The sequence below is a fragment of the Neophocaena asiaeorientalis genome, unplaced genomic scaffold, assembly GCF_003031525.2.
Source record: "Neophocaena asiaeorientalis asiaeorientalis breed wild unplaced genomic scaffold, Neophocaena_asiaeorientalis_V1.1 scaffold205, whole genome shotgun sequence".
Taxonomy (NCBI): domain Eukaryota; kingdom Metazoa; phylum Chordata; class Mammalia; order Artiodactyla; family Phocoenidae; genus Neophocaena; species Neophocaena asiaeorientalis.
Genome location: NW_020174369.1, coordinates 4136409 through 4164139, shown reverse-complemented (window position 1 = coordinate 4164139; position 27731 = coordinate 4136409). Strand labels below are relative to the sequence as shown.

General features: G+C 43.8%; 1 protein-coding gene and 1 long non-coding RNA gene across 13 annotated transcripts in view; one reads left to right on the top strand and one right to left on the bottom strand.

Moving 5' to 3' along the window:
- The window catches only part of FGGY (FGGY carbohydrate kinase domain containing), a 424150-nt gene that overhangs the window by 17395 nt on the left and 379024 nt on the right, over nt 1–27731 (bottom strand). For 11 of the 12 annotated variants that reach the window (XR_003004668.1, XR_003004667.1, XR_003004665.1 and 8 more), the window contains one exon: nt 443–504. Coding sequence is in view for 7 of the 12 variants with exons in the window: in XM_024756234.1 (XP_024612002.1) it covers nt 443–504 (62 nt within the window). In the remaining 5 variants the exon portion in view is untranslated. Of the gene's footprint in view, nt 1–442; nt 505–27731 lie in introns of those variants that run through there. The other variant, XR_003004669.1, reaches the window with a different exon arrangement.
- The window catches only part of LOC112407077 (uncharacterized), a 65269-nt gene continuing 58871 nt past the window's right edge, over nt 21334–27731 (top strand). The window contains exon 1 of the long non-coding RNA XR_003004671.1: nt 21334–23938. This is a non-coding gene — a long non-coding RNA (uncharacterized LOC112407077). The remainder of the gene's footprint in view (nt 23939–27731) is intronic.

The following is a 27731-nucleotide window of genomic DNA, read 5'->3' as shown; positions in this document are numbered from 1 at the left end:
TATATATAAAATCACTGTGCTGTATACCTGAAACTAACAGGATATTGTAAATTAACTATACTTCAATTTAAAATAAAAGTCATGTTGTAGCCCTCAAAGTCACATGATGCAAAGGGCGGAGGAACAGACAGATGCTACCGTGTGGAAGACATAAGAGATCCCCATTTGAGAACAGAGGAGACCAGATTTACTGCTAATGAGCTAGGGAAAAAAACATTGGTTTGAGAGTTCAAAGGTTTGTATTTGAGCTCCAGGTCTGGCCCTATCTAGCTCCGTGATCTTGGGGAACTGAAAGTGACTTTACATCTCTGAGACTTAGTTTTATCAACTATTAAATGAAAGGCCTGGCTTGCTGACCCCTGTGGTTTATTCCGGCTCTAAAGTTGCATGTGTCTGTTGTCCTCACTCCTCAGCACTGTGCATAGAAAACATATAAACTTACCTTTTATCCTCACGTCTAGGAAACACAACTTTCCCAACTTTGCTCATTCTTGCCATTGCCTCCTGTCAAATGGAAAACAGAACACACAGAACTAAGTTGGAAAGTTAATACCAATGTGAGGCCTGTCACAGGCAAGAACATTCTTTTTTTTTTTTTTATTAATTTATTTATTTTTGGCTGCGTTGGGTCTTCATTGCTGAGCGTGGGCTTTCTCTAGTTGTGGCGAGCGGGGGGCTACTCTTCCTTGCGATGCGCGGGCTTCTCATTGTGGTGGCTTCCCTTTGTTGTGGAGCACGGGCTTTAGGTGCACGGGCTTCACTAGCTGTGGCACGCCGACTCATTAGTTGTGGCTCCCGGGCTCTAGAGCGCAGGTTCAGTAGTTGTGGCACACGGGATTAGTTGCTCCGCGGCATGCGGGATCTTCCTGGACTAGGGCTTGAACCCGTGTCCCCTGCATTGGCAGGTGGATTCTTAACCACTGAGCCACCAGGTAAGTCCAAGGAAGAACATTCTAATTAGAATTTACTTCCCTTAAGAGATTCGATGAGTCCATTTTTTTTTTTCAACTTACTTTCTCTGGTGATAAGATTAAAATCCAGTGAACATTAAAGGTTACATCTAGGGTGAGCTTTGACAGGGCGAGAGAGAGTCATGGACATATACACACTAACAAACGTAGTAAGGTAGATAGCTAGGGGGAAGCAGCCGCAAGGCACAGGGATATTAGTTCGGTGCTTTGTGACAGCCTGGAGGGGTGGGATAGGGAGAGTGGGAGGGAGGGAGATGCAAGAGGGAAGACATATGGGAACATATGTATACGTATAACTGATTCACTTTGTTATAAAGCAGAAACTAACCCACCATTGTAAAGCAATTATACCCCAATAAAGATGTTAAAAAAAAAAAAGTTACATCCCGGACCACACAGCCTGGGCTTAATAAATTGTTGCCTATTGAGACCTCAAGGGCATAAACAACCTGGAAGGCAAAGGACTTTTATTATGGCTTGCAGGGTGTGGTGGGAATGAATTATTTCCCCTTTGCACTACCTGGACACAGGGCTTGAGAAGGCAACATAATCAGCCACTGAGCACGTTGTCTGCTTAACTCACAACAGCAGTAACTGAACAGAAGCCACTCTGCGCCTATACTTTAAGACAGAATGTTTAAGACCTCTTCATTTCACTTTTAGTTCTTTTTTCCAGTAGTCTCTCCAACTGTGCATATACAGATGTGAGACCTCTGGGCTGAGTCTAATGGACTTGACCTCAGGACTTTCTTGTCTTTACCATGCGGTTAGCGGGCAGTCAGCAAGTTGCAGTGTCTTGGTGGACACAGTCAGAGTGAACAGCAGCCAGATCAACCATAGATTGTGTTGGCTCCATTATATGAATGGAGAGGTCAAGTTTCCTCGGGTAGTCTCCCAATGCTATTAAGTTTATGGGAAAGTTAGGGGGAATGGAGTAAACCCAAACTTTGGATTCCAAAGACTTACCTGGGGAGATTGCAAGCAACAGCATGACAAAGCTCCTCAGAATAGGTCCTGTCTTAGGAACAGCTATTGAACTCTTATTGTAAAGGATGTAGTCATTCTGAGGTCACATATGTACAACTTCTTACTCTCTCTCTATATTAATTACTCAATATGTACAGACACTGTGCTAGGGATTCAGATTTGCATAAGATATACTCTTTGCCCTGGAGAAACTCACACACGAGCAGAGGAGGAAAGAAATGTAAAGAGCTGACTACCACACAGAATGTGAAAGGCCCTGGGTACCTTCAAAACATATCCAAGTGTTTCCTTGCCCATCCTTACCGCCTTAATTATGATTTATTTATTTATACATACATACACACACACACACACACACACACACACACACACACACATACATATATATTTAATTATATAAATAATATATTTATTATTTATCACTAATTCCTTTTTGACAATCCATGTACTTATTGGTTTATGTGTTCCTTCTCTCCCTCTCCATTCCTTGTCCTAACCAAAATGTAAGCTACACAGTCTGGGAGCTTTGTCTATTTCCTGCTTAATCTCAGTACCTAGAATATTCATAAAATGTATTGAGCCCCTTCTATGTGCCAAGCACAGCATCCAATATATATGGAATACAGAGATGAAGAATGAATGGGTCATTTCATCAAAGAGCTCACCACAGAATGGAAAAGACATTTACTGTGATCAAAATAGAGTGTGACAAATACTATGCTAGAAGCAGATAAACTTCTTTGCAATAGTTATTCAAGGATTAAGAAACTTGATACTTTTTCATCTGCTAATCACTTACACATATTTCCAATCTGGTAAGCATGTCCTTACCAATTCTTCCCCAAGGACGCCATGGACATTCTGAACTAGTTATCTGGCTTCCTAGCCCCCAGTGGATTTAAAAGTGCTGTTTGGGAGATCAGAGATGCTGAGAGTAGCAAGCACACTGACAGCAGAAAGAAATGGTAGCCTTATTCAGGAGGAAATTTGAAAAATTATGAAAAATTATTGAAAAGGGAATCAAGGTGAAAGGATAAGAACCAACGAAGGTCAGACTGGGGCCATTCTGCAAAACAGCAAAAACATCTTAGTGTGGTCACTGCCGTTCCACTTAACAAGAATATTTTAAGAGCTCTGCTCACCCCAACATATGTCGTAACATTTTCCTTCATAAATTAAGTTCTGATTCCCTTAAAGTAAGCCCCATGTCTTGCTGAGATGGTCTCAGCCATCCCCATCGCCAACTTTGCCACTGGTTCTCTTGTTTTGGGATTGCTTCTTCCTTCATAGCGGTGCTCTGCTCTGCCTGTTTTAGGAAGGACCCCGCCTCCTCCTGCCTGCCTCCTCTGAAGCTTGAAAATTCCCTAGGGGAATACTCCTCGGGTTGTGCTTGGGCTTCAGACTGGAGCCGACATTCCAGGACTGCCTGCATGGGTGGGATCCAGGAAACCTGTATTAGAGAAGGAGCTCCATAAATGTCACTTTCCTTCCCACTGTAACAGATGTGTGGACACAGGGCAGATAGCAGGGAATTCTTCTTTCCTTTCTTCACGTTACCTTTGCTTATTTTTTAAATAAATTATTGAGAAATAACTGTGATAGACATTTCAAAGGTTTAAAAAGAGGTTATTTTGTTTCTCAAAAAAGTACAGAGTTAAACATTAAACTTAGCTCAGGTGTTGATTCCACAGTAGGTTTTTCCTGACTCATCCCCACTACCTGCCTCCCACCTAGAATGAGTTACTTGCTCCCCAAGCAACTTGTGCTTCCATCTATCACAGCATTTATGATACGGCACCACAATTCTTTGTTAGCACATCAGCTGCCCCAACTAGACTCCTGCTTCTTAAGGCAGGAACTGTTATAATTGTTTCTACTGACAAACTCAGCATCTGGTGTATCGTATGCACTCAGTGAATAGTCTACGGGATAAATGAACTTAAGGACTGTACACGTGAAAGAATGCTGAAATGGAAGTTTTGTCTGAGATCTAAAGTTGACAGATATGAGATACCAAAGTAAGCTGGAAACAGACCACCCTGAAGAATTTGAAGAAAAGCATAGTTGAGGACCCATAAATCAACTCAAACCTTTCATCCTTGTGGAAGGTCAGAAAAAGAGGTGGATTTTTTAGGAGACAGCTGTGTGTTGACTGAGCATCAGGCCTTCTAGGGGAGAGGTGAGAGTATGGCCTCACTGACGCCACAGGGATCTGGATGTGTATCCCTGAGGGTGTGAGACACGGTGGGTTGAGTGTGGCTCCTGTCTGGAGCAGAAGCGCTGGCTGGCAGCTTCAGTGTAGCAGTGAAGGAGTGTTGCCCTGGGATCAGCCAGCACTGCCAGAACGTGTCAGACTCCAAAAGGCATGACTGTTTCCCATGAGCCTGAGGTGGCCACAGGTGAGAGGGCTTCCTGGGTTGCCTCAGATCCTGTCCAGTATGGCCACCTATTGAGGCAGAGGGAGCCTGCATAAAGAAGCTTGAGGCAAACTACTGGATTTTTTTTTTTATAAATTTATTTATTTATTTTTGGCTGCGTTGGGTCTTTGCTGCTGCTCACGGGCTTTCTCTAGTTGCGGTAAGCGGGGGCCAATCTTCGTTGCAGTGTGCATGCGGGCTTCTCATCGCGGTGGCTTCTCTTGTTGAGCAGCACGGGCTCTAGGCACACAGGCTTCAGTAGTTGTGGCACATGGGCTCAGTAGTTGTGGCTCGCGGTCTCTAGAGTGCAGGCTCAGTAGTTGTGGCACGCGGGCTTAGCTGCTCCACGGCAGGTGGGATCTTCCCAGACCAGGGCTCGAACCCGTGCCCTCTGCATTGGCAGACAGATTCTTAACCACTGTGCCACCAAGGAAGCCCCCTACTGGATTTTTAAGGAATTAAAATCTACTAGAATAGAGGAGGGACAAGGACAGGATACAGTGAGAGGTTTCCAGAAGTGGAAATTCTCCAAAAAAAAATCTACAATGGAGCCTAGCTGTAAACACCTATTAAACTTAGCATGAAGTCCATTTATGACAACGCTGATCAAGATAAGAACTTTCCTACACCCCTGAGCTCTCTTCCCTTACACCTTCCAACCACCTCGGAAGAACAAGAAAAAAGCTAATATATACTGGAGAGAAAGTGAATGAGGAACAAAGAAGAATCTGATCACAGCCAACTCCTCACATTTGCAACAGTCCCAGCTGGAGGAGTGAGGGGTTGTCTTATCTTTGGATAAAAAATGAAGTGGTGGGGCTTCCCTGGTGGTGCAGTGGTTGAGAGTCCGCCTGCTGATGCAGGGGACACGGGTTCGTGCCCCGGTCCAGGAAGATCCCACATGCCGCGGAGCGGCTGGGCCCATAAGCCATGGCTGCTGAGCCTGTGCGTCTGGAGCCTGTGCTCTGCAACGGGAGAGGCCACAACAGTGAGAGGCCCGTGTACAGAAAAAAAAAAAAAAAAAAATAAGTGGTGATTATTATATATTCCTTGGTATTCTAATGTTTGAAGTTTGGTTATATCTCATCACTTAAAGGGACTATCAAACTTGTATTATCTAAGTGACTTTCTACTTATCTAAGAAAGTAATGGAACTAACAGAATTTTTAATCAGGGCAGAGAGAAACTAGCTCTACTGCACAAGTGTAAAGGGACAGTGAGAGTAAAAAAAACATTTGTTTTTCAATTCTATCTCAGAAACTGTGTTACACATGTATAATAAACAATGGAAGAAAATATATTAAAATATTAACAGGTTCGAGAGCATGGGTGATAGCTTTTTCTATTGTTAACTTGTTTTTTTCTGTCTTCTAAACTTTATATAGCGGCATATAGGGATTTGATCATTTGAAGGAAAATAAAACTGTACTGCACTCTAAAAAAAAGTTATGGGCTTCCCTGGTGGTGCGGTGGTTAAGAATCCGTCTGCCAATGTAGGGGACACGAGTTCAAGCCCTGGTCCAGGAAGATCCCACTTTTTTTTGCAGCGCCCCCCCCCCCGCCGCAACTAGAGAAAGTCCATGCATAGCAATGAAGCCCTGATGCAGCCAAAAATAAAATAAATAAAATAAATAAATTTATATTAAAAAAAATTATGCTTCTACAGGCAGTCAAAATGACTTGTGCTCACTCTCCTCTCTCCTGGGACACAGGGCTCACTAAGGGTATTTGACACAATATGGAGAATGCCCAGAGAATCAGTGCTGTCATCAGAAACAGCACTGCTGAGTTTTCCCATTTCTCCAAATAATTAACATAAAACTGAAACCTCATGAACCCACTGGCTGCAGTAAATCTGGAAACTACCATAGCACAACAATATGAATTTATTATGGAAATGCTGACATGTGCTAAATATAGTCACCCCCCACAATATATTTCTGTTCAAAGGCTTTATTTGAAGTTGGCCTCAAAATTCATACTTTTTGTCAGCAGGCAGGAGTCGGACAATCTGGATTTGTAGTACACTACGCTCTTTGGGAGTCTAGACAGCACAACGAAGACAGGGACTTTTCTCTTTCCTTTTTGCCCACACAATGAAAGCTTTTAAAAACAAAATATTTGGTAAAATCGCCTTTTAATCACTTCTTTTCTTTCTCTCTATAAGGCCGAGCTATAAATAAACCATGAAAGTTCACATTTGATTGTCACTTCTGAAAGCAAGTGTAAGAGTTTCTGCAGGAAAAAATAGGAGCCCTGTACCAAGGCCATGAAAGACTGCATTCATGGGGTTTGGCCCTTTGCTGCCGTGTCAAGGCCGAGATACCAGTCCGCACACGCTGCTCACCACTTCCCTGGGAGCAGCACGGGCAGACACCAGGCCTGTGTGGGCACAGGGAACTCCCAGTCCTCACGTGTTAACGGCCTGGCTTGGGAGCCACCAAAGGGCTCTAGGCTACACTGGGTGAGGTACCCAGGGAAGTTAGGTTCAAGAAAGAAAGGAGCTCTTCACCCGTGGAGAAGATGGGGATTCCACGAGTGGCAGACACAGGAATGTTGGCAATTTGGGGAGCAGGCGATCTGATACCTTCTCTCCCACCCAGTGGGAGGGGAACAATGGCCTTAAGACTTTGGGAAGGCTGGCAGGCAGTCTAGACCAAGGCACCAAAGGGCCCTCACTGCAAGCTTGGCCATGTCCAGAGTCACGGTCTACAGGGAAGAATAACCAGTACCTGGCCTGGTGGGACCTATACTGTCAACTCCCTGAAGGCAGGAACCATGTTACTGAGGGTCTCATGCCTAACACGGTCCTAGCACTTAACAGCTGCTTGGTTAATGTTTGCTGAGCTGCTGAATGAAAGGGTGATGACTTTCATGACAGAGGAGATGGGAGATCATCTAATGGTGTTTCTAAAATAGCATACATGTGCTCCAAGGAGTGCCGGAGATGATCTGTTAAGATTCCAGGAGAAAATATTGGAAGTGCCATTTATATGACTTTTAGTCTAAAGAAATTAATTCAAGTTTAATATGCAGATTGTCACCAGATCCATCAGTTGGTCCACACATCAGACAGTCATGAGTGAGTAAGATGTGTGAGGTGTCCTAAGGGAAGGGTGAGAGCTCTACAACACCAGGGATGACAGCATGGCACTCCATTCTATGTCCCCAGCTTCCAGGGCTTTGCTACATATCATCATTTACATGTTCCAGGTTGGTAGGTTTCTAGGTATTATCTAATTTTATTTAAATAAACCCTCACAAAATGGGCAAGCAGCTGAGAAAGATTCAACCAATGGATTAAAGGCAATGGTGATAATTCAGATTCAAGGAAACAAAAAAATGATGATACTTTTACTAACTTGGCGTTAGCTCTTCATATTATAAGGTGAAAACAATGAAGATCTAGTCAGATAAGACAAGAATTGGGGAAAAAAATCAAAATTATCAAGAATACTGTTTGTTGTCCATCATCAGATGAATGGATAAAGAAGATGTTTTATACACACACACACACACACACACACACACACCACACACACACACACACACACACACTGGACTATTACTCAGCCATAAAAAAAGAATGCAATTGTGCCATTTGCAGCAATGTAGATGGACCTAGAGATTATTATGTTTAGTGAAATAAGTCAGATAGAGAAAGACAAATACTCTATGATATCACTTATATGTGGAATCTAAAAAAATAATACAAATGAGTGTATATGTAAAACAGAGACAGACTCACACATATAGAGAACAAACTAGTGAGTACCAGTGGGGAAAGGGAAGGGAGGATGGGCAAGATGGGGGTAGGTGATTAAGAGAAATAAACTACCATATATAAAATAGATAAGCAACAAGCATGTATTGTACAGCACAGGGAAGCACAGCCATTATCTTGTAATAACTTTTAATGGAGTATAATCTGTAAAAATACTGAATCTCTATGCTGTATACTTGAAACTAATATAATATAGTAAAGCAACTATATGTCAATTAAAAAGAAGAAAAACAAAGAACACTGTTTGAGATATAAATACAGAGACATATTCAAAATTGTTTAGAAATCATCAATAATCATTTAAAAAAATCATTAAAAACTCACCTGGCCATAAACAGTGTACCTTTAGATACTGCATAATGTCAGTATGATGACCTCACTATAAAATAACATTTTATTTCAGCTATATTTCAGCTGTTTTATAGTGTAAATAATCTACAAGCACAGTAGAAAATGTATATGCTTTATCGTAAATAAGTTTGCATGTATTTAGCATGTAAGCTCAAAATTTTTTTAACTGATGGAGTACATGATCCAAAAAACAAGGCATCCATTGGCCCAGCAACCAACTTCCATGGCCGTTGCTAGGTTACTGGTTTAGCCAACATTTTGCAGGTGCTTTCTCTGTGCTGTGCGCTGTACGAACTGCGTTATGTACGTGACCCTTTAAATTCTCAAAACGACTTCATGACACAGATATCATCATCTATCCCCACTTTATCAACCAAGAAGTGAACAGAGTATGAGGAAATTGCCCAAGGTCAGAAAGCGAATATGCAGTAAAGCCAGAATTCCGACTCCAGGCCTTTGCTTAACCCTACACTCAGACCCGACACTCCTGCCCTCTCTGCAATGCAAAAAGCCTGATGCTTGCGTCCCCTGGACTTGCATTCAAATCACACTTCTGCTGCTTATTAGCTGCGCCATCTCCTTGGGTGAGAATGAGTGTGTGTGCGTGTGTGAGACACACCAATACAGTACACTGTACCTTTTTTCAGAGATGCTGACACATAGTTCTGAAATACATGAATCTGACTTCTTGAGGAGCTCTGACTCATTTTACTGGAACAACAAGTTCACATGTTAATGTGTGGGCTGAGGCACATGATCCCTCCGTAGAAAAACAAAGTATAGCAATGTGATTTTCCTCCAACAAGCATTAAGAAATGGCTAGTTGTTCTGCTATTTGTTTTGTTTTGTTCTGTTTTTCTTTTGACACAGTCATCGTTTGACCTGCACCTGGTATTCTGTGTAACCTCCATGACAACAATGTCAACTGAGAAGCAGGAAGTAGTTAGAGAAAGGAAAGAGTGGGATAGGTCTTCATCACTAATCATGACGTGAAGACTCACACCTCATTTATAATTTTAAATACGTGGTATCAATCTACGTACCTACCTACGCATCCACATCCACACACATACATATATCTTATTTATTAGGGTGTTGATTACATGGGTGTACACATTTATCAAACTTCATCAAACTGTACACTTAAGATCTGTGAATTTCACTTTATGTACACTGTATCTCAATGTAAAAGAATGTAAAAGAAAAAACACTGTGCTTGTTATAAGTATGTGATGGTATATTTATATTTTATTTTCCATTATAGAATGCCTACAAAATGGAAATAAAAATTTTCAAGTGCTTATTTCTCCAATATTCACTCTAAAATACACCTTGGATTAGTCTCTTGATCATAAAGGAGGGGTAGGGGTGTGGCACTCTCCAATTTTGCAGGAAATGGAGATGCTAGTGGAAAGGTGTTAGGTTGTAGAGATAAATAGGCTTGGGATCATATCTGGGCCCCGCGACTTACCAGATGTGTGAGCTAAGCCTCAGTGTTCCCATCTATAAAGTGGAAATAATAGTGTCTACTCACTGCTTTGTTAAACATTCAAGTATCCCAATCTCTGACCAACATCCTAACTGGCACCCTAACAACAGTGAGGACCAGTCAGAGTGATTTTTCAGAACGACACTCCGACTATCACCAACTGCCACAGTTTGAAGTCAGGCTTTACCACTTGCTGCATTATCATGGACAAATGACTTAACTTCTTTATGCCTGTTTCCTCGTCTAAAACTGTGGATGAGAACAGTATGCCTCTAGTAGGACTGTTTTGAGGACCACGTGAGTTATTTCAGGCAAAGCACTTAGAATAGTCCAGCACATGGTAAATGCTCCATAAACTTTACATATTTATTATTCCATTAGCATGCAAGCTCCATGTGGCCAGGGGTTTTTATTTGATTCATTCATTGCACTAAGAACTGTGCCTGGCCAGAATAGGTGATCTATAAGTATTTGTTGGATGGGACTTCCCTGGTGGTCCAGTGGTTAAGACTTTGCACTCCCGATGCAGGGAGCATGGGTTTGATCCCTGGGTGGGGAACTAAGATCCCACCTGCCACACGGCACAGCCAAAAAAAAAACAAAAAAAAAAACAAAAAAAAAAATTTGTTGGATGGATCATCGAATGAAGTAAATTAGATTTTGTTTCTCTGAGCTATTTTTACCCACAATACTTCTGATACCAAATATGTGGGTTCCTCACACCAATCAATTCTCCAACTCTGCAGACACCAAGTGGGAGTGAAAGCTGCAATGGAAGCTTTTTGAAGGAAATTCAAATTTCATAAGATGGCCTAGAACTGCAAGGTTGAACTTGGGTGGATGTCTCCAACCTCACCTCAGGTCTTGCTCACTGTGCTGGCTGTGCTGCAAACGCAATGGCTATGGGGCTGTTGACTGAACGTGGCAAGTTCGCCCCTGCTGGGGGGCCTTCCTGCCTCTTTCGGGAGTGTGCTTCTGAATCTTAGACTGTCTGGCTTTTTCATATGACTTAGGTCCTCTTCAAATATAATCTCAAAGAGACTGACTTGGGCCACTCTTGGCTGAAACATTCTACTTCTCCTCAACACCCTCTATCTTCTTGTCTTCATAACCCTTCATAGCACTTAGCATGGCCTGAAATTATATTAATTTATCTGCATCCTTGGTTACTGTCTACTTCTTCCTTTGGCTCTCACCTCTACTCCTCCCTCATGAACCTAAGCTCTGTGAAATCAGGGTCCTTGGCTTTCTTATTCATTGATGTGTCCGTAGCTTTTAGCAGGACATTAGCTAAAGGTTAGTTGAAAGTGTACACTTATTAAATGTCTATTCTGGTGAGGCACTGTGTATCTAGATCTTGCCTCATTTGATGCTAACAAACGTTCTGTAATGAAGGTCTTATCTAAATTTATAATGAGGAAACAGAGGCTCAGAGAGGTTAAGTGACTTTCCTAAGCTAGTAAATGGCTTAGCTAGGATTTGAAACTTGCTTTAACTCATGAATAAGACCAGGCCTAATCCTTGAGGAGCTCACAGCCAATAGGCAGATCTTCAGCGTCAGTTCATGACAATTCATCTTGCTCTGATGACTTTAGGGCCCTGTAAAACCCTGAAAGCTTGCTTTCTCCACCATCAAAGATAAATTCAATTATAGTCGTGACATTGTGCTTACAAAGGCAGGAAGATGGATTCAGTGATGTATGGAAAGATTGTTCGTATTAATTTTTGAAGCAAACAAAATTACTGCCAGCTGTATGACCTTGAGAAAGACCCTTCCCCTTCCTGGGACTCACTTTCCTTATCAGCAAAATAAAGGGGTTGGATTCGATTATTTCTGAAGTCTTTGCCAGCTCTGCGATCTGTTGGTTCCATGTACATGTCTTTTTTTGATTAACTCTCAGTTGACAAATGAACCAGTTACCCCCAATGGTACATTTTATTAGGTTTTTGTTTTGTTTTTTTAAACTAGGTTCACTCTAAGAGGGAATATACCCACTGTGTTCCCGCAGCAAGGTACAGCTTCATTCCAACTCAGTCATGCGATCATGGCAGAGGGGAGAGGTTCCACAATAGGTAAGGCTACCTACCACTGTGATATTTTGAAGTGTGGTCCTAATACATGGCCTGACCACTAAGGGGCTGGGTCCTAAAATGAACAGTTGAACGACTATTCATCTTACTTACATGAGTTTGACTTGGCTCCTATGGGTTTTCTCAAAGCCAAAATATCAAGCTTCTTACTAAAAGCATTAGATTACAGACTTCAAAACTGCAAGCTATCACCCATCTAATAATCTGTTATTGACTGAAAAAGAAATGGTCCTACTAATATTTCTGGCTGAGAATATAAGGTAATGCAGTGAGCTATAAAAGTAATACTAATAACAATAACTCAACAACAACAATAATAATGGCAGCTAACATTTATGGAGTACTTACTACGGCCCAGTATTGTACTGAACACTTTACCTACTTCATATCCCCAGTTGAAAGATAAGGAGACACACAGTTTTGGAATTCTATTCTTAACCATTCACTGTGGGACAAAGGGTTTGGTGCTATAGAGACCATAATTCAAATCCTAGCTCTGCCACTTAACACTCTGAGTCTCAATTTTAAAAATGGGAATCTTTTTTTTTTTTTTTTTCTTTTTTTTTTTTTTTTTTTTTTTTTTTTTTTTTGCGGTACGCGGGCCACTGACTGTTGTGGCCTCTCCCGTTGCGGAGCACAGGCTCCGGACGCGCAGGCGCAGCGGCCATGGCTCACGGGCCCAGCCGCTCCGCGGCATGTGGGATCTTCCCGGACCGGGGCACGAACCCGTGTCCCCTGCATCGGCAGGCGGACTCTCAACCGCTGCGCCACCAGGGAAGCCCCAAAAATGGGAATCTTAATACCTATTTTATAGGTCTATTGTTATGGAATAAATGATTAAAACTATAGTTGTTGTTACTACTACTACTACTACTATTTACCCATCAACTGAAACAAAGCTTATTTCCCCAGAAACTTCATTAAAAGTAAGAGTTAACATGTATTACTTGGGTGTGTGTTTCAGGTTGGTGGGGTAGGTGGGCTGGGGAAGGTGGTGGGTGTCAATATTCTCATGCCTCCTTATTATCATTTCCAGATGATTACTCCTCCATCAGCAAGCAAAAAAACTCACTCTGAAGTTATGCCACCTAATGATAGAGATATAATCATACTCAGCTCCCCTGCATCTCAGTGCTGTCATCATCAGCCTCTTGCTGCTGTTAAATGAGGCTAAGGCTTAGATCTGAGTCTCCCCATCCATCTGGAGGTTTGTCATCATCATGTAAGACTTCAGCATCTGTTTACAAGACCCATCCAATACTTGAGTCCTGTGTTTTCAGAGTGTTTCCAATATTCTAATTGCCACTTTCTGGCTTCAGTTGCCCATTAATCCAATTCTCTCGCTTGCCCCATCATTCCTATTAAATGTCCCCCTCCACCTCATGGTTATTTCCAGAATCTCAATCCCTTCTTTTTCTTTCAATCCATATACCTCTTCTGACTCTGATTTCTTCCATATATAGGGGTGAGTCCCTCATCTATTAAATCAAACACATCGATCAATAGGAATCACCACTAATTCTCTTTTAGTTGCCAAATTCAATTGGTGCCTCTAATCCACAAAATTCTTTAGCCAGGATATGCTTCATTTATGACTGCAGGGGAGAAACTTTGTTTAGGATGGAATGGGCCAACAGGAGACTGCAACTCGAGAAAACGCAACATCTTGAAAGCTCTCAGGGTCTGAACACCTTGGAAACTTACACTTCCTGCTTCAACATTAATTTTGTATTGGGAAGATTCTTTGGCCAACAGATCGGGAACCATAATTGGCAGCAAAGACTCAAAATGTGATGGTATTAACATTTCCTTATGTTCCACGTGTGATGGGTTTATTTTATTTTACTCTGATGCAAAACCGAAGATTCCACTACTGCACAGAGACCAATATATTACAGGGTAATGAAAAAGTGGTGTGGGACATGCAGGACATAATGACTGAGCTTCAAGGGATGTTGGGTAGTCACTAATCAATTTCTCTGTGTTTAGACTGATAAATAAACAAATTATCTAAGACACATCTATCCTGCCCTCCATACTCTTTAAAGCTCCCTGTTTTGGATCTCCAACTCTCCTAGACTACAGCCACATTAGAAGTAGGGCATGCACACACTGGTCTAGCCTTTGGGGCCGGCCTCAGACTGGTTTATGGTGCAGAAGAGCCTTTGGCTAAGCCAGAATGCATTTCGAACCAACAGCAGGAGGAAAGAGACAAGCAGAGAGGTTGAGTCTGAAACCAGGAGTTGGGGAGGCCAAAAATGGCACCAAAGCACCAAAAGCATGAGAAAGGCTGGAGGGAAACTGGGAAGGAAGGAGGGAGCAGAGGTCAGACAGAGTGAGGGGACAGCATGGAAGGCAAGTCCAGGATAAATCATCACAATGTCCTTTTAAGTTGGTTTCTAATCTTTTTTTGTGTTCCCAAAGCTCCCTGGTTTCCCTCTATCTTAGCACTTGGCACACAGTAGGATAAATGTCTGTTTACTTATATGCCTCTTTCACTAGACGGTGAGAGCCCAGAGGATAGAGGTCATTAATTTTAATCAGTATTCCCAGCAATTGATATAATGTGACTTTTCAATAAACAGTGCTGAGAGAATGAAAGAACGAATGAGTAGATGGATCAATGAATTAATGAATGATTGAATGAATGAATGACTAAATCAGGGGTAGGATATCTGTATAAAGCAACTTTGGGATATCCCTCAGTTGTACTTTTTAGTATTTCCTAACTGTCAGGTCAACCTGTTTTTTATTGTCAGATGTCACATGGTTAAGATCATGGACTCTGGATTGCCTAGATCAGAACCTTGGCTCTTCTAACTGAATGGCTTAGGCAATTTAATAACCTCTTTATGCCTCAGTTTACTCATCTGTAAAATAGAAATAATTACTCATAGAGTTAGAGAGGTAAGAGAAAAGGCATGTAAACCATCTAATTTAGTGCCTGGCACAAGTAATAGCTTAAACATTTGTTATTTTTATAATTATTACACCCATCTGCACCCCAGGATCACACAGGATCTTGTAATGTGTTCTCGAGTGCTGCTATTTAAAGACAGCACTTCCTAACCTTCTCCTACGTGTAATATGCTGCCTGGGCAGGGGAGTGACAAGGAGCGTGGAATGAAGGAACCATGCAACACTGGATGCCAGCTGATGCTTCTTGTTAATGGGGGGAAGAAAGATGAAAAATGAGCAGAACAGGGGCTGTAGGGAATAGAAGTTGTAGGAGCTTGTAGGTTTAGAAACGTGGAGTTTATTTCTGGGTTGGATTTCTAGGCTTTTTACATAAAACAAACAAAGAAAACAACACCTATGTCAGCTGTGTTTATGAAGATGAGCTTGCTCTGGCTTTCACAAGACATAGGGAATTCAGTCTGCTTCCCTCTGGTTGCTAAGTTATTGACAAGGCACATGATGTACTGGAAAGAAAACTGATCTGGAAATCAGGAGGCTCTGGTCCCGTACAAATCTGAGTCTAGGCTCTGCAATTTTGAATGAGTTGCTTCCTTTCTCTAGATGCTAGTTTCCTCATCTCCAAAATGGGAAGTTTGAATCAGATAATGTTTTATTATTCAACAACTAGTTATTGAGTACCTACCGTGTGCCACGTGTTGTGCTAGGCACTGTGGATACGTCAGTGAACCAGACAGCTCTGATCTTTGACCTTATGGAGTTCACAGTCTATTAGAAAAACACAGGTGCTATAAGAGAGTGCCAGAGGGAGACAAAACTAGTCCGGGGGCTTAGGGAACTATCTGAAGGCTAAAGAGGAGTTGGAAAGGTAAAGAAGGTGATGAAGAGGGTGCCAGGCTAAAGGAAATACACATTTGAAGGTCCCAAGTCAAGATAATGTGGCACATTCAAAAGACAAAAAGAAGTCCAAGATGGCCGGAGTAGATAGAACAGAGGGAAAAAGTGATAACAGACAAAGCTACAAATGAAGGCAGGAATAGATTTTGGGTGGCATTTTAATATCACATTAAGGGTTTCCAACATTATGCCAAAGTCAAGAGGAAGCCATTGGAGAATTTTAAGCCAAAGCCATCCTATTCCAAGTTTGTGAAAGATCACTTTGGCTGATGTGTAGAGAACGGGTTAGAGAGTGGTAAAGGTGGAGGCCATTCAAGAGGCCCTTGGAGCACTCTGGGCAAGAGCTGATGGTGGCTTGGACTAGCATGGTGACTGTGGAATTAAAGCAAAGTGGAAGAATTCAAGAGACACGAGGTAGAGTTTAGAAAGAGACCAGGAGAGACCAAAGTGGAGGGAAAAGAGAGGCTGGGTTCAGAATGTCCTTGAGGTTCTGGCAGGAGCGATTAAGTAAATGTGGTGCCCTTGCCAATAGTGCCCTGTCCTAAGCTAACGCCAGTTTTGCAGGCAAAGGTGGAGATGCTGAGTTCAGATTTGAACATGTTTAAATTGAGATGCCCGTGAGACTCTTTAGGTGGAGATGTCATGTGCACAGCTGTAGAGCTGCTGCCATATAAATAGAAAATGAATCCTTAGAAGTGGATGAGATGGACAAAACCTGGTAGAAGACCAACGGGGAATGCTAGGTAGAGGAGAGAGGACAGCTGGCAAAGGATGTGGAAAGCAGCATTCAGAGCAGTGGGAGGAAAATCAACAAAGTATGTTGTCAGTGGAAAAGTGTTTCCAAATGAACTTATCTACGAAACAGAAACAGACTCACAGACGTAGAGAACAATTGTGGTTGCCAAGGGGGGAGGCGGGGTAGGGGAGGGATGGATTGGAAGTTTGCAAATGCAAACTATTACATAGAGAATGGATCAACACCAAGGTCCTACTGTACAGCACAGAGAACTATATTCAATATCCTGTAATAACCCATAATGGAAAAGAATATGAAAAAGAATGTATACATATGTACAACTGAATCACTTTGCTGTACACTAGAAATTAACACAACGCTGTACACCAACTATACTTCAATAAAATAAATTTTAAAAAAACGTGCTTCAATGAAGGGAGTGTTCCACATTGCAAAATACTGCTAAGGGTAAAGCCCGGTAAGGCCTGGAAAGCCCTTTGCGTTGTGCAATGGCCTAGGTTAGCATTAGTGACTTAGACTAGCATTATTTTAGTGGATCTGTGGAAGTGGAAGCTAGATCATCCTTGGCTAAGGAGGAGGGAGATGGTGCTAAGAAAATCATGACAGTGAGGCTGGCCGCTTTTTCAAACATTTTTGCCTATAAGAGGCAATAACTGGAGGGGCTGAGAGGTAGAAGAGGGGATTTTATTTTAAGATGAGAGTTTATGGTAGCACTGCCCAACAGAAATAAGGTGAGTTACATAAGTAATTTTAAATTTCCTAGAGGCCATTTAAAAAAGTGAAAAGAAATTGGTGAATTTAATTTTAAAATCTTTCATTTAACCTATTATTAATAAGATAGTCTACGTTCTTGTATTCATGCTAAATCTTTGAAATCTGGTGTGTCTTTTACACATTTCAATTTGGACCTGCCACATTTCAAGTGCTCAGTAACTATATCTGATGAGTGGTTACTGTATGGGACAGCACAAGTCTAGAGCAGGTTGAAATGCTGATGAGAGAAGGAGTCAGTATGGAAGGAGAGGCTAAATATGCAGGGAAAGGGATCAAATGGACTATCAGAGGCAGTGGGAGATGGAGGAGCCTCTGATGATAGGTTGGGCATCAATCTGTCCACTGTAACAAATGTAAAGGAGAAAAAGGCAGCATCTGGGTGGAAGCAGTGGTGTGCCGATAAATGCTCAACAACTGGCTCTATCAAAACACAAAAGGCCCTGATTTGTAGTGTTTGCCGATTTCTGTGGTGTAAAGACTTCCGCTATGGCTAATTTCAAGCTGCTAATGTGATGTCACTGAACGTGGAGCTGGGCAGAGATGCCCACAGTTGGCTCTTGGGAGCAAGTGTGAGCCAGCTCCAGCATTCCACTGGATATGAGAAATGTAGGTTTGACGGCAGATGTCCTTCTAATGGCTATTATTTTCTTTTTGAGGTAGTTGGTGGTTGAGAATAAATAGTAGGTCATATGTCTGAATGTGAGAGGAAAGATGGGGCTGGGAATTGGGGAGGTTTGATATGATCACTGCAGAAAATGAGAAATTAATCTGACACATTAGTCTAGTTCCTGTGAGAAAACAGATGGACACTCACACCGGGTAGTGGATGTACAGCTTAATAAAGGGTTTGTTGAAAAGAAGGTTTAGGAGAAGACTAGCAACAGTGGGGAACCATTACCACCTCCTGGCCTGAAGAAGCAAGGGTAGGGAGTGATTCCTACCACCCGAGAGAAGATGGGAAGAGGGAGAGGACCACATGCCAGAATTGTGGCCTATGGTCTAGATACATGGTACGTGGATCAGCTAAACGGTGGCATTTCAGCAAGGACGGAGCTGGGGAAACAAACAGCTTCATTATCCTCCAGGCTCCTTCTGGTGCCCAGTGGCCAAACCCACCTAGAACCTAGAGGATGAGGGAGGCTATCTGGGGATCATTACTACATAATGTTAGAAGCCTGCCTTATTGTTGTATAGTATTTCCTTATAGTGTTCAGGGGCCTTTAGGCACGCATAAGGTAGAAATCTGGATTCATCTGGATTGGGATTTGGTAAAAGAAGAAAATGGGAAAAAAAAATGAAATGGCTGTAAAGAGACTGGCCAGGTGGGAAGAGAGGAGTTCAAGAGGAAAGTAAAAAAGTCTGACAACAGCCTTTCAAAGTACACATCAACTCTGTTTTAGAGACAAGGCAACTGGAACGAAAGCAGTTGTGCGGCTTGCCTAGGAAGCAAGGTTAGTTAGCGAAGTTGGGAGATTGGTCTGCCTAGCTTGCAAGCAGCTTCTGCCCTGCCGGTCCACCTGCAAGCTACGGAGTGCTCTGACTGATCTGGGGAGAGGGGGTACATTTTCACGTTCCTTTAAACTTTTCATTGAAACTGAAGCATTTTTGGAATTTTCCTATCCTGGATACATAAACTCATGCACACTGAAAAGCTAGGATGCCCTTTGGATTGTCATTACAGATGCTCATCCCCAATGTACAAGCTAAGAGGGGGGTGAGGAATGTGCAAGGGTGTCTTTTGTGAAATAGAAGTGAAGTCAAGCTCTCAGGCATGCTCTCCTCCCCAGTCTGCATCTCCTCTAGGCAGGAGCTGATGAGGTCACTTTCTTCCTTACACCTAGTGGGATGGGCAGAAGGGGCGAGAGAGCGCCATATGACTCCCCCTGTGTGTCTGGTACACAACTATAACCCAAGCATATCCCCAGGGGCGTGGCATGTGGCAAATGCTCAGTGATTACAGGGTAAATGGAGTCTTTCAAGGACCATATTTTCTGTGTTAAATATTACATGATCTGACAGCAGGATATAAGATTAGAAATCAGAGTTCTCTGATTGCAAAGCTGGGAACAGTACACATACAGCACTGGAAATAGCTAGGTTGGAATTCCTGTGATGTGACCTTGGAACCTAATCTCTTTTGGCCCATTTATGAAATCTCCTTCTTTGTAAAACTTGGCCAATACCTAAATGGGTAGTTGTAAAGATTAAATGAGACCAAGGGTGCAAAGCTACTGGCACATGCAAGTACTCAGCAAAAGTCCATTCTTCCCACTTTCCTGTTCCTCTCTGGTCCTTCTACTTTACTTAACCCTTTCTTTCATTTCCCTGAATTATCCCTTTCTTCTGACACTGTATTCCATTGACAGAAGACAGTGGTGGTTTTCCTACAACTTCCCAATCATGATTACTCTAGTTCTGTGTTGTTTTGTTTTGGTTACTTTGGGGCCTTGGTTTGGGTCTTGGTGACCCTGGGTGACCATTCTGCGGAAACCACAGCATTTTGGATCATGGCTTTTTTCCCATCTTTGAATAAACACCGAAAGCTTTCTTTACCTTTTCTTCCAGCTCTCGTTTGCCATCTGGTGCCTGGTTTGGCTGCATCTGTGTTTGCTTAATGACTTGAGGCAAAGGCTGAGTTTACATATGGGAAGAAGGAGAGGGCTTTGCTTGATTTCTTCCATATGTTCATTTATTCATATATTATGATTTTTGTAATCTCACCAGCACAGATCCCTTCGGAGAATCCTTACCCTGTTCCTTGGAGACCTGCTTCTTTGTGTGTCCAGCTGGGCGTTTCTGTGAGAACACGTTTGCAGTGCCCGATACCTTTAGCATAGCTCGGAGTGGCTTTTAGACGGGTGCAAAATCAGTGTTCTTGAAGGTTCTTCTTTTTGAATGGAGGAGGACTATTTGACTTGGGAGATTCTGTAGAAAGAGTCAGGAGACCTGGGGGCTAGGCTCTGTTCTCCAATGCGGTGAATTCAAACAAGTTCTATGACCATTCTGGCCCTCAGTTTGCTCATCATGTAGCCAAAGGCTTGGGTTGGGTTTGCTTTGACACCTAAGAGCCTCACAGCACCCAGCATTCTCGCTCTTGTTTCTTCATCTTCCTCTGGTACTGGGTCTGTGGCTCTTACAGATGAGTACGTGAAGTCCTGATGTGTGCATTTCCTCTTCTTAGCTCCCAGACAGAGGTATGTATGGGGGAAAAATGCAACAAAGGCATCCCATCTTCTGCATAATGCATGAATGAAAAGGGTGAATTCTATTTCTTGTTTTGTAAAAAGTCACCATGACTTCTTTTCCTGCAGTATACTTGGGACTCAGGCTAGTGTGATGGAAAGAGCAGATCAGGGTTTGAAAGCTGCCTCCTTTCTACCAACCTGTGGACCTGGGCAGGTTTCTTAATTTTCCTAAGTCTTATCTTCCTTCTCTGTGAAATGGGAATAATATATCTGCCTCATAGGGATTGCGAGTAGATAAGTAATCATTAATTCCTAGCCTGGTGTTTTGCATAAAGCAAGTGTTCACAAATGTTGGTTACCTCTGCGCCCAGTGGATTCAGGGGTGAAATCCAGCTGCTGAATATGCTTCAGAGGAGGAAACTGACGATACTCAGAGAAGATCACAAAACCAGCTGGTGTCAAAGCCAGGACTAGAATTTGGGACTCCTGACTCCAGGGCTGCAGATCTTTCTTATGAGCTGAAGAGCTCTGGGTGGGGGAAAAATGGGAGGGCTGGTGAGTGGAAGAGAGTACCAGCGGGGCCAGAAATGTGTATGGGGAGTGGAGGAGGGCGAGTGGAATACTTTTTGTGAATGTCCTCAAGTCACTCTGATGTTCTCTCCCTCCCCCGACCCCGTTCCTCCCCCTCCCCCTTCCTGCCTAGTCTCTGTGGTTGGGAGAGTGAAGCCCAAAAGGACAAAAAATTCTTGGCACGAATGTTTTGGATGCAGCCAGACGGACAGGTGAGACTGTGTTTGATAGTTTGGGCAGAAAAGCTTTGCTAGTTTGTTTGCAGAAGTCAAATTCATCTCTGCCAGGTAATCAGGAAGTGATCTGTCAGGTTGCGGCAAGTAGAGAAGAAGAAGCGGTCTTGTCCACAGCCTCCCTTCGGGTGCCTTGCTCAGAAGCATGAGGCCGAGCAGCGGGGCAAGGGAAGCTACGGCTGCCTGGAACTGTGAAGCCTGCACCTCAGACAGCTGTCTCCTCAGATCCTCCCTCCCTCTGTCAGAGAGCTGGCCGAATCTAAGAGATGAGGGCTCCCTCCTCCCCCAGGGACTGGTCCACTGCCTCTTGCTGTGTATGGCGTGCAGGTATGAACGATATGGTATGTATGTGTGTATGCATCCTGTGTGTTATGGCTTGGCTGACATTCAAAGATATGCTGGCTTTAGCTGGGTGAAGGATGGGGGAAACATGCATCCAGCAGAGGAGAGGACCACATGGACGAAGGAAACATCACACATTTGAGGCATGAGAAGGCCAGCCTGTCTGGAGCAGACGGAGCGCAGGCAAGGGTGAACGAGACAGAGCCGAGAGGCAGGCAGTCCCCACACGGCCCTTGCTTGCAGTCTCCTTCCCTGGGCCGCAGGGAAGCCAGAAGTGTATTCAGCCTGGCAGGGGCCAGTTGCATGGGTCCTGGGGGAAATTAGGGCCGTGCTGCTGGACAAGAGGGACGCACACAGATACAGGAGGCGCTCAGGAGGCTTCGCTGATGGGTCAGATGGGGGCGCCATGGAGCAAGGGTTGTCAGAAGTAACTCAAGAACTCTTAGGCTTCTGGGCTTAGGCATCTACCCATTTAGGTGGAGGCAGAGTGAGGACTGGGACGGAGGGCCGCCTGCACACAGCCTGCTTCTTTAGATCTGAAAGGCTCACTCAAGGTCATGGGGTAACGGAGCCGCAGAGCCTCAGCCCCGCCTCCTGTTCAGAGGACAGCAGCCATAAGAAAAGAACATCAAGAGAAATAATGTTGCAAAGACTCCTCACAGACCTGGCCAAAGCTTCCATCAGTCAGTCATGAGGGTTTGAAGCTCCATTATTCAGTAAGAAATGGATTTGTCCCTGTAAGTGCTGCAAGATCTGGCACCTACTCCACTGTGAAGGCCCCCTTTTTTTTTTTTTTTTTTTCCAAAAGCAGCAGAAGCTCTAGACAACCTGGGAGTTTAAGTGCAACCTCTGGACACCCAACACAGTGCCTATGGCTGAGACCTTCCCAAAAAGGCATCTCTGGGTTTCCTTAGGGTGGTGAGGAGGAGATGGGAGGACAGGAAAATGCGTGTCAAGATAGAAGACATGAGGCTGTGGAAAATGCTAGTGTCCTTACGCACAGACGTCTTGGAGCAAGAAACTACGGCTGCCTGGAACTGCAAAGCCTTGACGTGGGGGTGCACGGGGTGGGGGCCTCCACCCAGGAGTGAGTTGTGAGCACGTTCGGCACAGGGAGCTCAGCAGCTTTTCAAGGCTGGAATGGCTATGGGGAGGCCAGCTTTAAATCGGAAAACTGGAAGGAGATGTCCTCCACCCCCCACTCTCTCACACATCCCCACCAGATTCCTGCTTAGGGACCAGATCTTACTTCTGTTCTTGTGGAAGACATGGAAATAAGAATCATCACCACTCCTTAGGAACGATGGCTAACATTTTTTGGTGTCACATGCATTTGGCACCATGTTAAGAGTGTACCTGCCTTATCTCATCAATATTTGCAGCAACCCTGTAAGATCGGTGTTATCATTATCATCCCTATTTTACAGGGGAGAAAAGAGAGGTAATCAGAGGTTAAGTAACTTGCTCAAAATCACCCAGCTAGTAACCGGCAGATCCAGAATTCAAGCCCCGGAGCTAGAATCCATGTGTTTAACTCAGTGGTACATCAAAGGGCAGGGTGGCGTGAGCCATTCACCTCGGGTGTGGACAATGTGGGTGGGAGGGTGCACTGCCTTTAGAGAACTAAAATATAATAAGGAGACTGGTTAAAAGGTCCGTCTGGTTTTACTATCACATGCACCGGCAATATGTCCGTGGTCAAATCTCCCCTCCAGGGCAAACTCTGCCCCCCTCATAAGCTAACTATCTTAGAAGGCAGGAATCACTAGTCACATTTATGGATCTCAAATCCCATTTAAGCACTCCTATCACACCCTGTACCTCTCCTTTAAGCGCTCATAACGAGTATATTGGTTATATGTGCAATTATTTCTTTATTCTCTGACTCTGTCATTGGACCAACAACTCCTGGACGGTAGGGACTGTGTCTACAGGTCATGCTGAAGCACAGGGCTTAGCTTGTTGGTGGTGCTCACCCAATAAATATCTGCTGAATGAATGGATGGGTGAAGAAATGGCCAATCTAAAATGCCACCTCCTGCAGGAAGTTTTCCTGAAGGGAAGAAAGACCCAGCTCTTCAGAGAGGAAGGCAGTGTGAGTGATGCTGGCAGAAGCTGTGATGCTGGGCTGGGACCCTCTTGCCTCCATGGCAGCCCAGGAAGTTCTCTGCCAGGTATGATGAGTGTGGGTCTTAGTATAGCTTTGCAAGGAACCCCAATTCCTCCTTATGGAATCACCCTTCCCAGGAAGAGAAGATACCCCTTTTGAGACTGATATTTGAGAACTAATAGTTACTGGATCTCTCTAAGGCCAGAAACTATTTATACTGAGGCATAGACTTTGAATTATCTTTAGGACTTCACAATCCTTGATGAGGATCTAGATATTTTAAAAAAATCCCAGTATGTTCCTTAGAGAAATTTGTTTCTGGCATGTTTCTCACTTGCTAGATAAATAACTCTGTAAACATCTCTATGACCTGGGATGTTGTTTTTACTTCAAAATGGAAGCATGTTGGTTTATAAGTTCATTAAAACTAAGACAGGGGCTTCCCTGGTGGTCCAGTGGGTAAGACTCTGCGCTCCCAACATAGGAGGCCCGGGTTTGATTCCTGGTCAGGGAATTAGATCCTGCATGCATGCTGCAACTAAGAGTTCGCATTCCAGAAGTAAGAAGTCCGCATGCTGCAGCTGAAGATCTCGTGTGCTGCAAGTAAGACCCAGAGAGAGAGGGAGAGAGAAAGGGAGAGAGGAAGAGAGGGAGGGAGGGAGGGAGGGAGGGAAGGAGGGAGAAAGAGAGAGAGACAGAGAGAGAGAGAAGGAAAGAAAGAAAGAAAGAAAGAAAGAAAGAAAGAAAGAAAGAAAGAAAGAAAAGAAGGAAGGAAGGAAGGAAGAAGGAAGGAAGGAAGGAAGAAAGAAAAAGAAAGATCATGTAAAAAAAAATTAAGACATATTTTGCTAAAGCACTATGGAGTCAGCATCCCCACAGCAGGTCACTTCAAGCCCATTTCCTTTGTAAAACATCCTCGATATCATGCTTTATCATGTCCTCCTTTTTTATCTTTTAAAGTTTTTTTTGTATTTTTCCCCTAAAAATAAAATGATGTTGCAGGCAACCTTTCTGGGTGGTCTACCCGTGAGACAAGAGTTGCCAGGTCTCCTCTGACAGATGGGTCATGGCAAGGTCAGTCCCCATGTTGGACACCCAGGAGGGAGGCTGCGTGAACTACACCAGGAGGGGACACACCAGGAGCATAGGTGCTCGAGTGTCACAGCTGGCTATGGGCAGGAACCAACGGAAGGGCTCAGAATTTAACATAGAGTCAGGCAAAGATGAGGTCAGATGAAAAGTCTCCTGACTCCCAAATTCTACCATGATAGCTTTGAAAATTTCTGTGATATTGGAGGAAGAGCCTTCAAAAGTAAGGTCCCCAGCGAACAGGTGACACCAAAAGCTTGATCATGTTTATGGCTCACTACCTGGAGTTTTCATCCTATAAGAGTTTAATTAAGACAGTATCTCCAGAAGACAAATGTTCGCCCATTCATTGTGTTTAACAAGATGGGATTAGTGGAATAGTCAATATACTGGAAGGTATCTTTGTCATATCAACATGATGGAGATGCCTAGAGCAGGTCCCAAAGGGGTGGGACACAGGAAAGAGAAGCGAGCATAGAGGGAGCTAGTGGCAAGAAGTATTCTGCAGCCCTGGCTATCCTAAGGAGTAGGAGAGAACTAGATCCCAAGGAGAGTGAGCTTTGGAAGTATTTTTTCTTTTTTCCCAATAATCTTCCTTTTCTTTTCCCTTGTCCCCATTCCTCCCTCCCTCTCTCCTCCTCTCCTTCCTCCCTCCCCTTCATATACATTTATTGAACACTTACTATCTGCCAATCACTGTTTTAGGCTTTGGCAGTCACTGGTGAACAAAATCAGCACAGTCCTCACCCTTGGGAAACTTAAGAGTCTTACAGGGGAGACAGACAGGAAACAAATATTCTCAAAAATATATACCAATGCATTACACTAAGTACTGTGGAATGGAAGCAGAAGGGGCTACAGGATATTACGTGAGTAACGCTGGCTTAGATTGGGGGGGTTGGGGAGTACTTCTCTCAGGAAGTGACATTTAAGCTTATGGCTGAAGGAAAAGGAGAACCTGGGACAAGAAAATGTTTGTGTGTTGGGGGAGGGGCAGAATTACAGCCACGGGAAGAAAAGAAATAATAACAATGATAGCAATGACAACAACAATAGATAAAGCAATATTGAGCAGTTACATGCCGGTCATTATTCTAAATATTTAATAACTATTTATTCATTTAACCCCTTACATCAACTTTCTGAGGCAATTACTGTTACTGTCCCCATTTTTCAGATACGGAAAATGAGGCACAAAGTAGTGAAGTAACTTGCCCAGCCAAGGTCATATAGCTAGAAGGTAGAGACACCTGGATAAAACTCAGATAATCTGTCTGCAGGAAAGGAAGACCTGGAGAAGGGAGATGAAGGAAAGGCAGAGGGCTGAGATGCAGCAGTGGCAGGGGTGGAGGGGGAGGGCATCCCAGGCGCTCAGGGGCCATGTGATGGGTTCTGAAATTTTTCCTTAATTCCATAGTGGAAACCCATTGCAGAGTTTTAGGGGAAGAGATCTGCACTTTCCCACACCCTCTCTGGTTCCAGTGGCAGAGCAACCTGGAGCATGAGAGCAGTTGGGAGAAGACCAGTTGGGAGAATCCAGTAGTAATCCAGGTGGGAGGACAGCCCTTTGCAGGAAATAACCAACTAAATAATTAGCCACCTAGCTGAACTTCTTAATGCCTTCCTTCCCTTCAGTTCTTTCTTCCCCTCTTTCGCTCTGTCTCTGCTGCTCTTTCTGAACCACCCCTCCCCCCTTCTTTGAGCAGAAGGTAGAGGACACAGTAATAAGACTCCCTCCCTCCCCACACACATACCCTGCTGTTTGCCAAGCCACAGGCAGGCTTTGGCATTCCTCCATCTTCTCCAGGGCACCCTTCCTGCTTCCCGATCAGGAGCATCCTCTTCCGTGCCTGCATGCTGAGAGGGAGCAGCTGCCCTTATCCAGAACAACTCCCAGCTGTTCTCCCAACTTTTCTCAAGTGTTTCTTGGTGTCAATGCCTCTAATTAGTTAAAATAGGAAGGGGGGGTGGTAAACAGAGGAGCAAAAGAGAGGCCTAATTTTAGCTGTAGCCAAAAGAACTTCCCCCTAAATATACTGTGAGCTCAAAATATTTAGCTAAACGCATACGGACCAGGCAGGGATAGGATTTAAAGAGCTACAGAAGGAACATTCAAAGGCCAAATGGGACAGCCCCCATCTTCCCTTATGACTGGAGGGAAGAGGAAGGGAATAAAAACAGACTGGGTCCTTACTCTGTGCCAGGCTCTGTGCCGGGTGCCGTGAGTGCATCAACTCAGCCTTTCATCTCCTCACAGCCAGAGGACGATGCAGGGACTAGGTTTCCCTCATTTTACAGCTGAGGAAACTGAGACCTGGAAAATTTGCAATTACTCTAAGACGACAAAGCGAGCCGGAGAGCCAGGATTTAAACCTGGGTCTCTCTGACTCCACTGTGTCTAGCAAGAAGAAGATGGGGTCTCGAACCGAGGCCAGACAGTGCACTGGGTAGACAGCTTAAGCAGAGATTCAGGGCAGAGCCTCTGAGCAAGAACCCAGAGGATGCTGGCTCTCAGAATGGCAAGAGGCATCATTTGTAAGAACTGGCACAAATCACTCAGGGCCTCGACTTTTTCCAATCCTGAAATCCCTCCCAGCCCTCCCAAGATATGCCGGAGGAATGACCAGACTGTCACTAACAATTTAAAGGTAGATAAATCATTTGGTGAATGCCCCCCACCCCTGATTCCAGCAAAAAAAGACCCCTGCTGTCCACAATCAAAAAAGATGCACTGTTTGGCAAAGGCATCTGAACTGGCAAATTCCCCC